Below are 13,793 nucleotides of genomic sequence, written 5' to 3'. Positions count from 1 at the left end.
AAGGATTCTGAAATGAGTTACATTTTTTTTTGAATAGTTTTAAATATTATGTAAGAAATTAGTAGTACATATTCAAAATTTCTGTTTCTATGTAATTGTCTTACAGCATTTCTAAATGAAATCGTCATTCAGTGTTAGCCTGAAGGAATTGCCTGGCAATATGCGAGTTACAATGCTTTAAAATGAATAAGAAGATGCAGTGAGGAGCCTCCATAATACCCACTCCATGGTACTGCACTGGATATTTATTTGTTTGTCTTAATGCACACTATTTGATTAATACCATGCATAAGAGGCAAGATTGTACCAAATCCCATCAAGGTCCCCAACATTGGCTGTAAATATTTATCAGCAACACATACAGTCACCTGGCAGAACTTGACCCTAATGTTATGGACAGCAGCACACTAAGTAAATGTCACTGGGGTTGTGTCCTCCAACCAGGAGGTAGAGGGGTGTAGCAGCCCCCCTGTAAATAATGCTGAGGAAGGCACGGTGCTCAGTCAGTATCATCTGTAGGAGCAGGAGAGAAGAGGATACCAAGTCAGAACATCAGCGTCATTGAGAGGAGGAGGACCCTGAGACAGGCAATCTACATCAAATTGATGAACAGACGAGAGTGCACCCTGAAAGCACTGACAGGAGCAGGCAAGAAAAATAAGAAATTACATAAAGTGGAGGAAGAGCATTGAGACTATCAAGGATGGCATTTGTGTAATATTGAGAGATGGCCTAGGAGATCAGGACAAAAAGTTGGCTTGTATGGAGATGACGAATAGCAGGGGAAAGAAGTCATTAGTTGGAGAGATCTACAGTCCTTATAACAGCAACCACAATCTTGGACAACGCATGCAGAAAGAATTATTAGATCTTTGTGAAGAAGGGATGACAATAATCAATGGCAACTTTAATCTAGATGCAAACTGAGAAAAAAAACAGATTGGCAGTTGTAGTCTGGATGAGGAGTTCATAGACTGCTTTCCAGATAATTTCTCAGAGCAGCACATTCTGGGATTGACCAGACGCAGATTATCTTTGACATTGTATTGTATGATGTGACAGGATTCATTAGAATCATAGAATCGCGACAATGTGGGAACAGGCCCTTTGGCCCGACGACACCACACTGACCCTCTGGAGAGCATCCCACCCAGACCCATTCCCCTACCCTATTACTTTACATTTACCCTTGACTAATGTACCTGACTAAGACATCCCTGAATACTATGGGCAATTTAGCACGACCATTTTACCTAACCTGCACAACTTTGGATTTTGGCAGGAAACCAGAGCACTCAGAGGAAATCTGTGCAGACACGGGGAGAATGTGCAAACTCAACACAGACAGTCGCTTGAGGCTGGAATTGAACCCGGACGCCTGGCGCTATGAGGCAGCAGTGCTAACCACTGAGCCACCGTGCTGCCCTAGGGATCTCAGAAACACCCCTAGATAGCACAAAACAATTGAATTTTACATTCAGTTTGAAAGGGAAATGACTGATCTAAAACTAGTACAGTAAACCTAAATAAAGGCAGTTATGTGGGGAGGAAGTCTGAGCTAGCTGAAGATGCTGGCATAATAGATCAATAGAGCCACAAAGACAGACACGTAAGTATATTCCTGCTAGAAACAAAATATTGAGAGGGAGGGCCCACCAGATTGTGTTTAAATCGAGAAGGTCAGGAAAACATCAAACTGAAAGAAACAAAATATAAAGAACTGTTCTGTGGTAGCATCCCTACCTCTGGACCAGGAGGCCTGGGTTCAGGTCCCACCTGCTCCAGACTTGTATAATAATATCTCTGAACAGGTTGATTCGAAAATATCTATAAAGAATAGCAGAGAATGACTACAATATGTAATCAAGAAAGCTAACTGAATTTTATCTTTATGACAGGAGGAATTGAACATAAAAATGAGGATGATGTGTTTCAGTTATACAGGGCATTGGTAAGGCCACATTCCACAGGCTGTGCAGAATTTTGGTGGTCTTATTTGAAATCGGATGCAAGTACATAGGAGGAGGTTCAGTGGGGGTTTACTGGACCCATACCTGGAATGAATGGATTGTTTTATAAGGCGAGATTAGATATGCTGGGCTTATTTCCATTGCAGTTCAGAAGCATTAAGGGATGATTTAATTGATGTGTATACAAAATTCCAAATGGTCTTGTCAAGATACATGTGAAAAGGATGGTATCTCTTGTGGGTCAATCCAGAATTAGGGTCCACTGTTTAGACATTAGGCATTGCTCTTTTCATGACAGAGATGAGGGAAGATTTTCTCTTGTGGATGGCATTATCTTGGCACTCTCTGCTATTGAATATGTTTAAGACAGAGATGGATAGATCCTTGTTGGGTAAGGGAATCAAGAATTATCAGAGATAGGTAGGAATGCGAACTTGAAACACAAACAGATCAACTAAGATCTTGTTGAATGATGAATCAGGCTCAAAGGGTCACATGATCTACTTGTGCTCCTATTTTGTATGCTCATGTGTAGTTCATCGAGTTAGAACAACATGTGTTTCAGAGAAGTTTACTGTTCCCACATATGGGATTTCTATATTGGACAATCAATATTTCAAATATTTTTATTTTCCTTCAGATATGAGGCATAGCCTAGATATTTTCTTCCAAAAATTACTATGTTATTGTAATTTTAAAAATGTCTTTACCCCAAAGGCAGATAAAAAGCCCAAATATTGGTGTAGCAGCATTGTCAAAGGAGGACTTGAATACTTCAACAGTATCATCTGAAGGGACCCTGATAGGAAAACAGAATGAGAAACTGTAAAACGTCTAACAAAAACATTTGGCACATTAGAACAACATATCATGCAAATTAAGTATAATGGTAAGCTACTCTGCCCCTCTACCCTATTCTGCTATTCAATAAAATCTTGGATAATCCAATTACTGTCTGGTTATGGATAAACTGTTTTGTTTCACTATTGACCTTAGGTTCAATCTTTGAATTCCTCTGAAGCCTAACCAACTAGGCTTAAAGGGCACAAGCCTGTAACTACAAGATGGTCACTTAATGTAGACAACTGCCCCTTGGTATATTTGAGAAGTGGTTACAGGAAAGCATACATTATGAATAGTTCTCAAATTGTAGAAGTGTTTTGGAGATTTTTAGAAATTTGTTCATGGGATGTGGGCATTGCTGGCATATATTGCCCTGAAGAAGGGTTACACCCAAAGCATCTCCACCTCCTGGTGCTGCCTGGCTTGCTGTGTTCTTCCAGCCTACTATGGCTGTCTACTATGCATTGCCCATGCCTAACTTGAGAAGGTAGTGTGAGCTGGCTTCTTGAACCACAGCAGTCCTTGGCTATAGAAACACTCACAATAGGGAAGAAAGGATTTTCAGAGTTTTGATTCAGCAACAATGAAGGAGAAATGATATAGTTCCAAGGATAGTTTGTATGATTATAGCAATTGAATATACAAATGTTGTGAGTTTATTGCAAAGGCAAAATGGATGACAGCATGAATTTTCAGAATAATTAAATACAAAGCTATAAATACAATAATTTCCTTGTACAAGGCCTTTGTCAGAACACATTTACAACACCACATCTAGTTTTGGTTTCCGTATTGGTTCCATAATTAAGGTTTTGGAGATACCAATTTGAAGGTACTTGTTTATCAGAACAGGCCTTGAAAGCTGGAACCGCTGGTGTTGAGAAACTGTAGAATTTGAGGAGTTATCAATGAGACTTTAGAATCATGAACAAGTTAGATTTTGTTAACGGGATACGTTAATTGGGTAAGGTTAACCAGAAGGGGCATGAGTAGAAGTTACAAACTCTCAGAATTTCACTAGATGGCACTATGTTATACTTTGTTGTTAATCTCTGAATTTGTGCATTGAATATAAATACACTGTTGGCATTCAAAAGGAAGCTGCATGAGCTCCTGCAAGTAGAAAACAAGTAAAGTTATAGAATATATGCTGCTGAACAAGGATAATAATATATACTTTGTGTTCCAGACCAATTATAATAGAGGGTAATTGCATGAAAGCTGTATTATTAAAAACTTAAAGGTAAAATCCCCATAGGTATATAGAGAGAGAGAGAGAAACTGGTGGTGAGTTTAACCTGATAGAGGTTAGGGAGGTTGGACCTTCATGGTAACCTCAGTCCGTTCAGGAATAATCATAACGGGCAAGACATCTAAATTTTTAAATGATTGAGAAAAAAATGGAAAAACAGCATTAAAATTATAGTCCATGGAATGCTTTTCATTGAATTGATCTGTCAGGAATTCCACACTTACTGAAAAATACAGTCATTATGGGCCTCAGTGATACAGGTCCTGTTAAGAATTTGTTCAATATTCCTTCTCCTTTCGGCCATATTGTCACAGATACCTCTGAAATAAAGAAATATGACGGAAGACTTTTTTTCCTCTTTATATAGTAGATATGATCATATGAATAAATCAGTGTTCCTAAAAACGTGAAACATTTTGTCAAAGCTTTTCACTTTACACTTATCAAGACAATTCAAAGTAAAGGAAAAACAACATTAAAATACTATAATAAAACAAGAAATATTGATGCTGAAGATCTGAAACCAAAACAGAAATTCCTGGAGAAACTCAGGAGGTCTGGCAATATCTGTGGAGAGAAAGCAAACTTGTTGTTTTCAGTCCAGTCATACTTGGAGTGTAGCCAACTGGCTGCAAGTAAATAAGTTACAGAAGGACCCCCCTCTATATCTGGCTCAATAACATTGTTGAGGAGAAAAGGGACTCACATTAGGATTGCAGTCTTATGCCATCTGATTTTTTAATTATAAAGTCAGGTGATGTGGGCTTTGCTGGGAAGGCCTGCATTTATACATACTTTCTAAAACTGCGAGAAGAAAGTGAGGACTGCAGATGCTGGAGATCAGAGCTGAAAATGTGTTGCTGGAAAAGCGCAGCAGGTCAGGCAGCATCCAAGGAGCAGGAGAGTCGATGTTTTGGGCATGAGCCCTTCTTCATTTCTAAAACTGCTGTAGACCATCTGGTGCAGTCACATCCACAATGCTGTCAGGGAGGGAAGTCCACAATTTTGACCCTGTGACACTAAAGAATGGTGATATGTTTTCAAGTGAGGATGGTGACTGGCTGTTCAGAAACATGCAGGTGATGGTGGTTTCCACGTATTTGCTGCCCTTGTCAAAGTGAATTTCTGCAGCGCATCTTGTAGATGGCACACACTGCTGCTACATTTGTTCTAGATGAAGCGAAAGTTTGTGAATGTGGTTCTGACCAAGGGGGATACTTTGTCCTGGATGATGCAACAAGAGTTACTGGATTTGCATTCAGTCAAGCAAATGGTACTTTTACATCAAACTCTTGACTTGTACTTTACAGATGGTGAACACACTTTGGGGAGTAGGGAAGTATGTGGAATTCTGTGGAATTCTTATCCCCTCACCTGTTTTTATAGCCATATTAATATGACTGGTCCAGTTCAGTTTCTTGACAATAGCAATCTTCAGAATATTGATCGTGTCAAGCTTTTTGCGTTTGGTTGGAGCTGCAACCATCTAGACAAATGATAGCATTCCATCACAATACTGATTTGTGCCTTATGGATGGTGGACAGGCTCTGGGGAGTCAGGAGTTACTCATTGCAGGTTTCCTAGCCTCTGACCTGCTCTTGTGACCACTGTCAACAACATGGTGATCTAGTTCAGGTTCTGATCTATGGCAACCCCCCAGGATGCTGATTAGTGGGTGATTCAGAGATGATAAGGCCATTGAATGCCAAGTGTGGTTTCAGATGTTTACTGCCTAGCCATTGTATGGTACTTGCCCTTGTCAGAATAACCTGGAAATTGTACAGGTCTTGCTGTATATGGGCATGGTCAGCTTCTGTAACTGAAGGGTCACAGGTGGTGCTGAACATTGTGCAATCATCAGTGATAATTCCAATTTCTGACCTTATGATGGAAGGAAGATCACTGATGAAGCAAATGAAGATGGTTAGACCTAGGACAGCACCTGAGAAACTTCTGCAGTAATCTCTTGGAGCTAATTGACTGATCTCCAAAAAAAAATCAACTGTCTTTTTGAGCTAGGTATGACTGCAACAATGGAGAGATGACCCTGATTTTGTTTGGCTCCTTGGTCCCACATTCAGTCAAATACAGCCTTGATGTCAGGGGTTGTCACTCTTGCCTCACCTCTGGATTTCAGCTCTTTTGTCCACCTTTGAACTAAACCTGTAATGAGTTCAGGAGCTGAGTAGCCCTGATGGAACCCAGAATGGGTGTCATGAGTAGGTTATTGCTAAGCAGATGCTGTTTGACTGCTGATGACACCTTCTATCACTTTACTGATGATTGAGAGTAGACTGATGGGGCAGTAGTTGGCCAGGTTGGATTTCTCCTGCTTTTTGTAGACAATATTCCACATTGTCAGGCAGATGACATTGTTATAAATGTACTGAAGCAGCATGGCTAGGGACATCTTCAGTACTGTTGCTGGCTTGTTGGTAAAACCCATATCATTTGCAGCAATCAATGCCTAAACCTATTTTTTGATATCACGTGTAATGGATCAAATGGGCATTTGTGATACTCAAGACCTCTAAAGGAGACTGTGATGGATCATCATTTCTGGCTCAATGGGAGACTGGCTGCAGGGCACCTACCACAATGGATACCTGGCTGGCAAGCAAACAGGGAAGTGAGATGATAAAACTATCAGTGCCCATTCCCCCTCATTTGATTGACTACCACAACGCATGTGCCTGCCAAATGGAGACAGTCTTGGATCACTTTGAGTGTTCACATTAAACCTCCAGCTGTTTCTGCCACATTGCTTATGTTCAGCACTTTAGGGAACACATTTCCTGGGCGGAATATAGCCGTTGCATTTCACACCTGTGAATCTTATTTAAAAAGACCTTTAAATTATCTCAAAAGTAAAATAAATTGTAATAGTGCTCAAGAGTTAGTATTGCAAGTGGATGACTTTAATGAATGAAACCAAAATTAATCCAAATGATGACAATTTTTAACTCTTATAGAGTCATAGATTTAAAGAGTTGTACAGCATGGAAACAAACCCTTCAGTCCAACTCATCCAGGCCAACCAAATACCCTAAAGTCATTTAGTCCGATTTGCCAGCATTTGGCCCATATCCCTCTAAATTCTTCCCATTCATGTGCCCCCATACAGATGCCTTTTAAATGTTGTAATTGTACCATCCTCCACCACTTCAGGCAGCTTATTCCATACATACACCACCTTCTGCATGAAAAAGTTGTCCCTTATGTCTGTTTTAAATCTTTCCCTTAATCCTATGCCATCGAGTTTTGGACTCCCCTACCCTAGGGAAAAGGCTTTGCCGATTCACCCTATCCATGCCCCTCATGATTTTACAAACGTTTATAAGATCACCCCTCTGCCTCTGACAGTCCAGGAAAAGTATCTGTACCATTTATAAAATACCTGTTTTATTTAAAAGAGCTCAGTGCTTTTGCCATTTTGGATCAGTCTGAGCAAGGGTAGAGGAAAGAAGAAGTCAAAAACAATTCTTTGAGGATGAAAACTGTTAAGATATTTACATGAGGGGAATATGCTACTTGTAATCTATATTAGAAGTATGTTCATCCATAACTCTTTTTTAGAATTTTTATATAACAGAAAAAAGTCTTCCAAAGCACAACAAGCAACAACTCTGTTATACTGGACAGAGTATCATGTAGATTAGCAAACAGGGCTTTGGAGGGATATGGGTCAAGTGCTGGCAGGTGGAACTAGATTGGTTTGTGATATTTGGTCAGCATGGACAGGTTGGACTGAAGGGTCTTTTTCCACGCTATACATCTCTGACTCTAGTCAATTAACTGAATGACAATCACTGTTCAGTCTCAGCTTTGAGTAGGTGCCTTCAGGAAAGGTGGGGGGAGAAAATTTTGATAAAATTCAATTGCAGAACATCATTTCAGTTTGAATGTAGACAAAATTTCAGGTTTGCAATTAAAATCTACTTCAGAGAAAGGCAATCTTAGTTTAAACCATATGTAGCAATTGAGTAACTAAGTGACTTTGCTAAATTTGCTTTAACATAAATAAATGGTGATTTTACTTCCATTTCAATGGAGAGTTAAAATAAAATCACACTAAAAAATTCAATGTCTACTACATAAGATTCCCAAGTAAAGGAACAAAATCTTATAACACATAAAACAGTTGGTTGCAAAGTCGCTGAAAAGGTTTTCCTGTTATTTTAACTTTTACTCTCAAGCATAACGTTTAATTTTCACTGACACACCACAGGCAGATGACACAGACACTACTTTCCAACAAAGGTAAATGGAGTCTGCAACATCAGAGCCAGGTAAAACTCTGGGTAAAGAGTGATGAGCATTACTGCATAGTCACATTTCTCTGGGAATGGGGTTTATTGATGGACCACAGAGTACTTGATCAGAACACACAAACTCCATAGGGAAGCCATGGCTCCGCACAGAGAGAGAGGGTCATACCCATTGCTGGTAAAATGTCAGCATTGTCAGGAAGCAGCCCCTAATTGGCCACTTAAGTTATTCATTCAGGTTCTAGGCATGATGGCCATCTACCAGCTTGGTTACCACTAGCAAAATGCCATAGCATTGGAGGTGTTATGGACCAGGCCAAACTGCTCAAAACATTTCAAGAAGGTAGCCCAGACCCTAACTTTGCTATTTGATTTAAGCAAGTGCACAGTGGATATTCCAGGAGAGAATCAGCTGGTCAAACCACTTAGTTTTAAACAAAACAGAATTTATTTACAAGATTACTGAATGAAACACAAAGAACAGAATATCGACTAACTTATTCTACCCAAAAAAGCCCAACAGATTCTCTCAACTTAATGATGCTGTATCAAAATAGTTGCAATAATCTCCCCTAACACCCTTGGCACAAAAGGTAAAATCAAAGAAGTTCACACAGGAATGAAGTCAGAGAGAGAGAGAGAGAATCCAGCAGCCTTCACACACACACACACACACACACACACACACACACATTAAAACCAAACCGTGGGAAAAAAAACTGAGCTGAGAGAACTGATCACTTCCCTTTCATTATACAAATTTTTTTGTGAACTTGAAAGCCTTCTTTCTGAGGCAGTATCCATTAGCTATTAACACATTGGCCCTAAAATCCATCCAAACTCAGAATTTTCGGAATCTGTGTCATTTAAAAACTCTTAAAAAAAAAAGCAACCAGGGACGACCTAACCTTGTTAAAGGAACAGGTTTGTCACAACTTTTCAGCACCATCACTTCCTTCTCCCATCTTCTATCTTATTCCTTTAGACTCTACAACATTCTAGCTTATAATGTTATGCATAGGCAGAATATTCAACATGTTCCAAATTTGATCAAGTACACTTTTTTTCTCAAAACTTATTCAAAATTACAGTGTGTGTAATGAGACTTCACTTAGTTGAGAGATGGAAATATCATGAGATCAATACGAACCAACATTTTATTTGATATTTACACATCAGAGAAATGCACAGCGAGCTTTAATGTACAACTAAAGCTTAGATCTAAAATGTAAACATTCAATTTCACAAAATATTGGGAATGAACTAACGTATGAGAAAATGTTTATTATAAATATTCCAACACACACATTGTATTCAAACTATTTTCCCACTTCTTACGGATACACTTCTGGGGAAAATATACTTTCAGACTTCTACATCATTGTAAAATTTAGAAGAGGAAATAAATTAATGTCTTCTGCAATCAATTGGTGTCTACTTATTTTAGTTCCTCTAAACATAAAAATTAATGCTTGAGATTGAAATGTTAACATAAGAATATGTTCTTTCAATTGTGAAGTCTAGTTGTTTCTGACCAAACATGATGTAACTGAAAGTCTATTTCTCTGGTTTAGAGGTCTGAAGTGAAAAAAGATGAGAGAAGAATGTACCTTATGGACAGGGTCCACAATGAATAAATTCACAATTCATCACAAAATTCGCAGTTTGAGATTGGAAAAATATGAACGAAGTCTTTCTCTACTTTGTTTCTAAAGAAAAGCATTAAAAACTTCAAATTGGAAGATATTGTGGTTTCTTTCAGGTTCTGAAATTGTTTCAAAAACAAAGATTTTTACCTGCTCCAAGGCATATAGTTTTATTTATACTCATTCTTTTACATTACAACTTGCAATGTAACTCACATCTCTTGTTGGAAACCCCTCCAAATTCTTCCTAGAAGTGTTGAGCACAAGTCCTCTTCTGATACTGTTTGGCAATGATGAAAGCCTATGCTGAGCCTGTTTTGGAACTTTACTAAGCTTCCGATCTTGATCTTATTTAATGAGATTTCATTCATAACTTTTTCATATGTTAAAGCAATATTTTAAAGTAGGGTATAAAAGTAATCTGAAATATATTCCTGAATGAGCATTTACCTGATTGGATCCAATGCCTTATCTGCCACTTCTGAGGCCATGTTTGGAGTTGAACAGACGATGTTACAATTGTACGCAAATAAGAATGTGTTCATGTCTTTGTGGGCATTGTAACATGATGCACTGGAAAGAGAAATAAGTAGCATGTGAACATTGGTGAAATATTCAGTCAGACTGAACATTCCATTTTAAGTGAAGACATAATACTCATATTTACCTGAGTATGTAAATGCTTGCTAACTGCTGCAGCTATAGAGGTAATTAAGTTAATTTACACAACCTAGAAATTGAACTATATCACAGAATGCAAAACACACTGCTTGGCTCTACTAGTGATGTTTGGCAAGCCTATAACATATGTGTTATTTGTTCATTATAGCCCAGACATTTTGATCATGAGAAAGTTGTTTCTGCAGCATAGGTAAGAGTTGCACATGGGGACATTGCAAAATCCTTGAAATAGCACACCTTTAGGAATTGTATGGGAAATTGAAGATTCCAATGCACATTTCCTCTACTTCTGGAACCCTCCAATGTATCCATTTAAATTTAAAAATTCAGAGGGTTCTGCTGCAGTTAAATAAATAGTTACTCAGGAAAAATGAGACAATTAGAAATCCCGTCTAACTCCAGAGTAACTATTCAATTTACAACACATACCCTGAATCCCATCCTCCTCCAAACCCCAAACATACACACAGATCCTGACCTGACACCCTCCTCTCCCCCTAATACTGGACCCTACACCTTCCTGCCATACTGACTCTTTAATCCTGTCCACTGCCTGACCCAACACCACTCTCCCACCAGGACTCCAAACCTCACAATTGCTGCTAAAATCCGATACCCTCCCTCCACACACCACCTGACATGTCAACCCCTTTCTGCAAATGGGATCCAAAACACTATTCCTCTGCTGTTGGATATGGCACCCCTCAAACATCAACCTGTTATTCTCCCCAGTGCTGTGACTCAACTCAAACCCTCTCTTTCACAAGACCAGGTACTGCCCCACCTCAGCTCCCATCTGCCCCAACCTGCCCTAAATACTTGTACACTTAACTGATCTCTTCTCCTCTTACATCCTGGCACCCTACCCATCTGATGCCCAATCATCCGGTACACTATCCCTTATGCACCTGGCATTTGATCTGACCTCAGGAGCTGTCAAAGTGTAGCTTATGATGCTAGATTTAATTTACAGAATGCAGCATGTGTGTTCACTGCCTTCCCCCAATTGTTCTAAACCACTTAAGACCTAGAATCATACAATCAAATAGTATAGACGAGGACCTTCAGCCGATTGAGTCAGTATTGTGAAAACTGCACTAATTTACATTAATCCCATTTTCCAGCATTAGGCCTGTGGCCTTGAATGTTTTGACAATTCAATTGCTCATCCAAATACTTTTTCAAAGTTGTGAGGTTACCTGTCTCAACTACCCTGCTGGGTAGTGCATTCCAGAACCCCCATCCTCTGGGTGAAAGAAATTTTCCTCAAATCCCCTCGAAACCTTCTGTTTTCCATATTTAAAGTGTTGTCCCTTAGTAACAACACTTTAAGGGGACCAGCAGCATTTTGTCCATCCTGTCCATGTGCCTCATAATCCTATATACCTCTATCAGGACTCCCTCAATCTTCTCTACTGCAAGAAAACAATCCAGGCTTTTCCAGTATTTCTTCATGGTTAAACTGTTCAATCCCAGGCAAGATCCTGTTCCTTGGATGCTGCCTAACCTGCTGTGCTTTAACCAGCAACACATTTTCAGCTCTGATCTCCAGCATCTGCAGACCTCACTTTTTACTCGAAGATCCTGGTGAACCTACTCTCCATCCCCTCCAGTGCAATCACATCCTTTTTATAGTGTAACAACAAGAACTGCATACCGTTCTGTACAGCTCCAACGTAACCTCCCTGCTCTGATAATCTATGTCTCGATTAGTAAAGGTAAGTGTCCCATATGCCTTTACCCACACTGTCACCTTCTGGGATCTGTCGACAACATCTCTGTTCCTCTGAGCTTCCTACTGCCCCGCCATTTACTGAGTACTCCTTTGTCTCATTATATTTCTAAAGTCCATCACCTCTCACTGATCAGGGTTAAATTCTAACTGCCATTGATTTGTTCATCTGAACAATCCATCCATATCCTCCTGTAAGTTAAGACCTACTTATTCATTGTCAACCACCCGGCCTGTCAGATCTACTGTATGGCTCTACATTTCTCAAAGAGCCCTGATTGGAATTTCCTCTCAGAAATGTGAAGCTCTTTTGTTTAGTGAAAAGGAGCAGAGTGGAAATCTGAGTGTGACTGCCACTCCTCAGAAAATCCAGCCCCATGAATCGGATACTGGAACTTGGGAGTCTCTGCCATTATTTCAAGGAAACCAGCATCTCTCAAATGGATCAGTTAAATAGTAAATTAAAGAGTTGAGCATGGGGTGGAGTGTCTCTGGACTCAAGCCTTCATAATGGATGGTGCGGGGAAACAGATTCAAACTTTAGTTTGATGATTGTGTTAAGCTCCTTCTATCTGTTTATAAATATATAAGGCAGATTTTTATAGGAGTATGAGAAATGAGAGCTATGATGGATTTATGGTAGAATAGGTAAGGAGCCTATCTTGATGCTGAGAGCATCTCACTGAATATTTTATGCATTTGTCATGTGGTATGGTGCATCACTCTCTAGGCAGTGGTGAGATGCCATCTAAGGGGGATTACAACTTGTTAAACGCTTTATAATTCCACAAGTCATCTCATTAATATTCAGGGAAACATCTCATCAAACAACATGGACATCAGAGTGGATACCTGGTGAATCTGTTTATCACGAGCTCTGAACTCCTCCATGTTGGATAGTGAGCACCAGCACTTACTCCCAGTGCTACGAGCTAGTGACGGCAGGAATAGGAGGATAGAGCAGATGAAAGCATGGCTGAGGAGCTGGTGTATGGGAGAAGGATTCACATTTTTGGATCATTGGAATCTCTTTTGGGGTAGAAGTGACCTGTTCAAGAAGGACGGACTGCACCTAAATTGGAAGGGGACTAATATACTGGCAAGGAGATTTTCTAGAGCTGTTTGGGAGGATTTAAACTAGTAAGGTGGTGGGATAGGACCCAGGGAGATAGTGAGGAAAGAGAACAATCTGATACTGGTACAGTTGAGAACAGAAGCGAGTCAAACAGTCGGGACAGGCAGGGACAAGGTAGGACTAATAAATTAAACTGCATTTATTTCAATGCAAGAGGCCTAACAGGGAAGGCAGATGAACTCAGGGCATGGTTAGGAACATGGGACTGGGATATCATAGCAATTACAGAAACATGGCTCAGGGATGGACAGGACTGGCAGCTTAA

The 13,793-nt window shown here is 39.7% G+C and overlaps 1 protein-coding gene across 3 annotated transcripts in view; it reads right to left on the bottom strand.

The window, feature by feature from the left end:
- LOC132816470 (anoctamin-7-like) overlaps nt 1-13,793 on the bottom strand; it is a 72,893-nt gene that overhangs the window by 35,729 nt on the left and 23,371 nt on the right. For all 3 annotated transcript variants that reach the window (XM_060826091.1, XM_060826093.1, XM_060826092.1), the window contains 3 exons: nt 10,431-10,553; nt 4,290-4,385; nt 2,681-2,769 (listed from right to left, as the gene is read on the bottom strand). In XM_060826091.1, the coding sequence (XP_060682074.1) occupies nt 2,681-2,769; nt 4,290-4,385; nt 10,431-10,553 (308 nt within the window). The remainder of the gene's footprint in view (nt 1-2,680; nt 2,770-4,289; nt 4,386-10,430; nt 10,554-13,793) is intronic.

Source organism: Hemiscyllium ocellatum, chromosome 6 (genome assembly GCF_020745735.1).
Source record: "Hemiscyllium ocellatum isolate sHemOce1 chromosome 6, sHemOce1.pat.X.cur, whole genome shotgun sequence".
NCBI lineage: Eukaryota > Metazoa > Chordata > Chondrichthyes > Orectolobiformes > Hemiscylliidae > Hemiscyllium > Hemiscyllium ocellatum.
The sequence above is the reverse complement of the archived record's forward strand: the minus strand, read 5'-3'. Positions and strand labels throughout refer to the sequence as shown.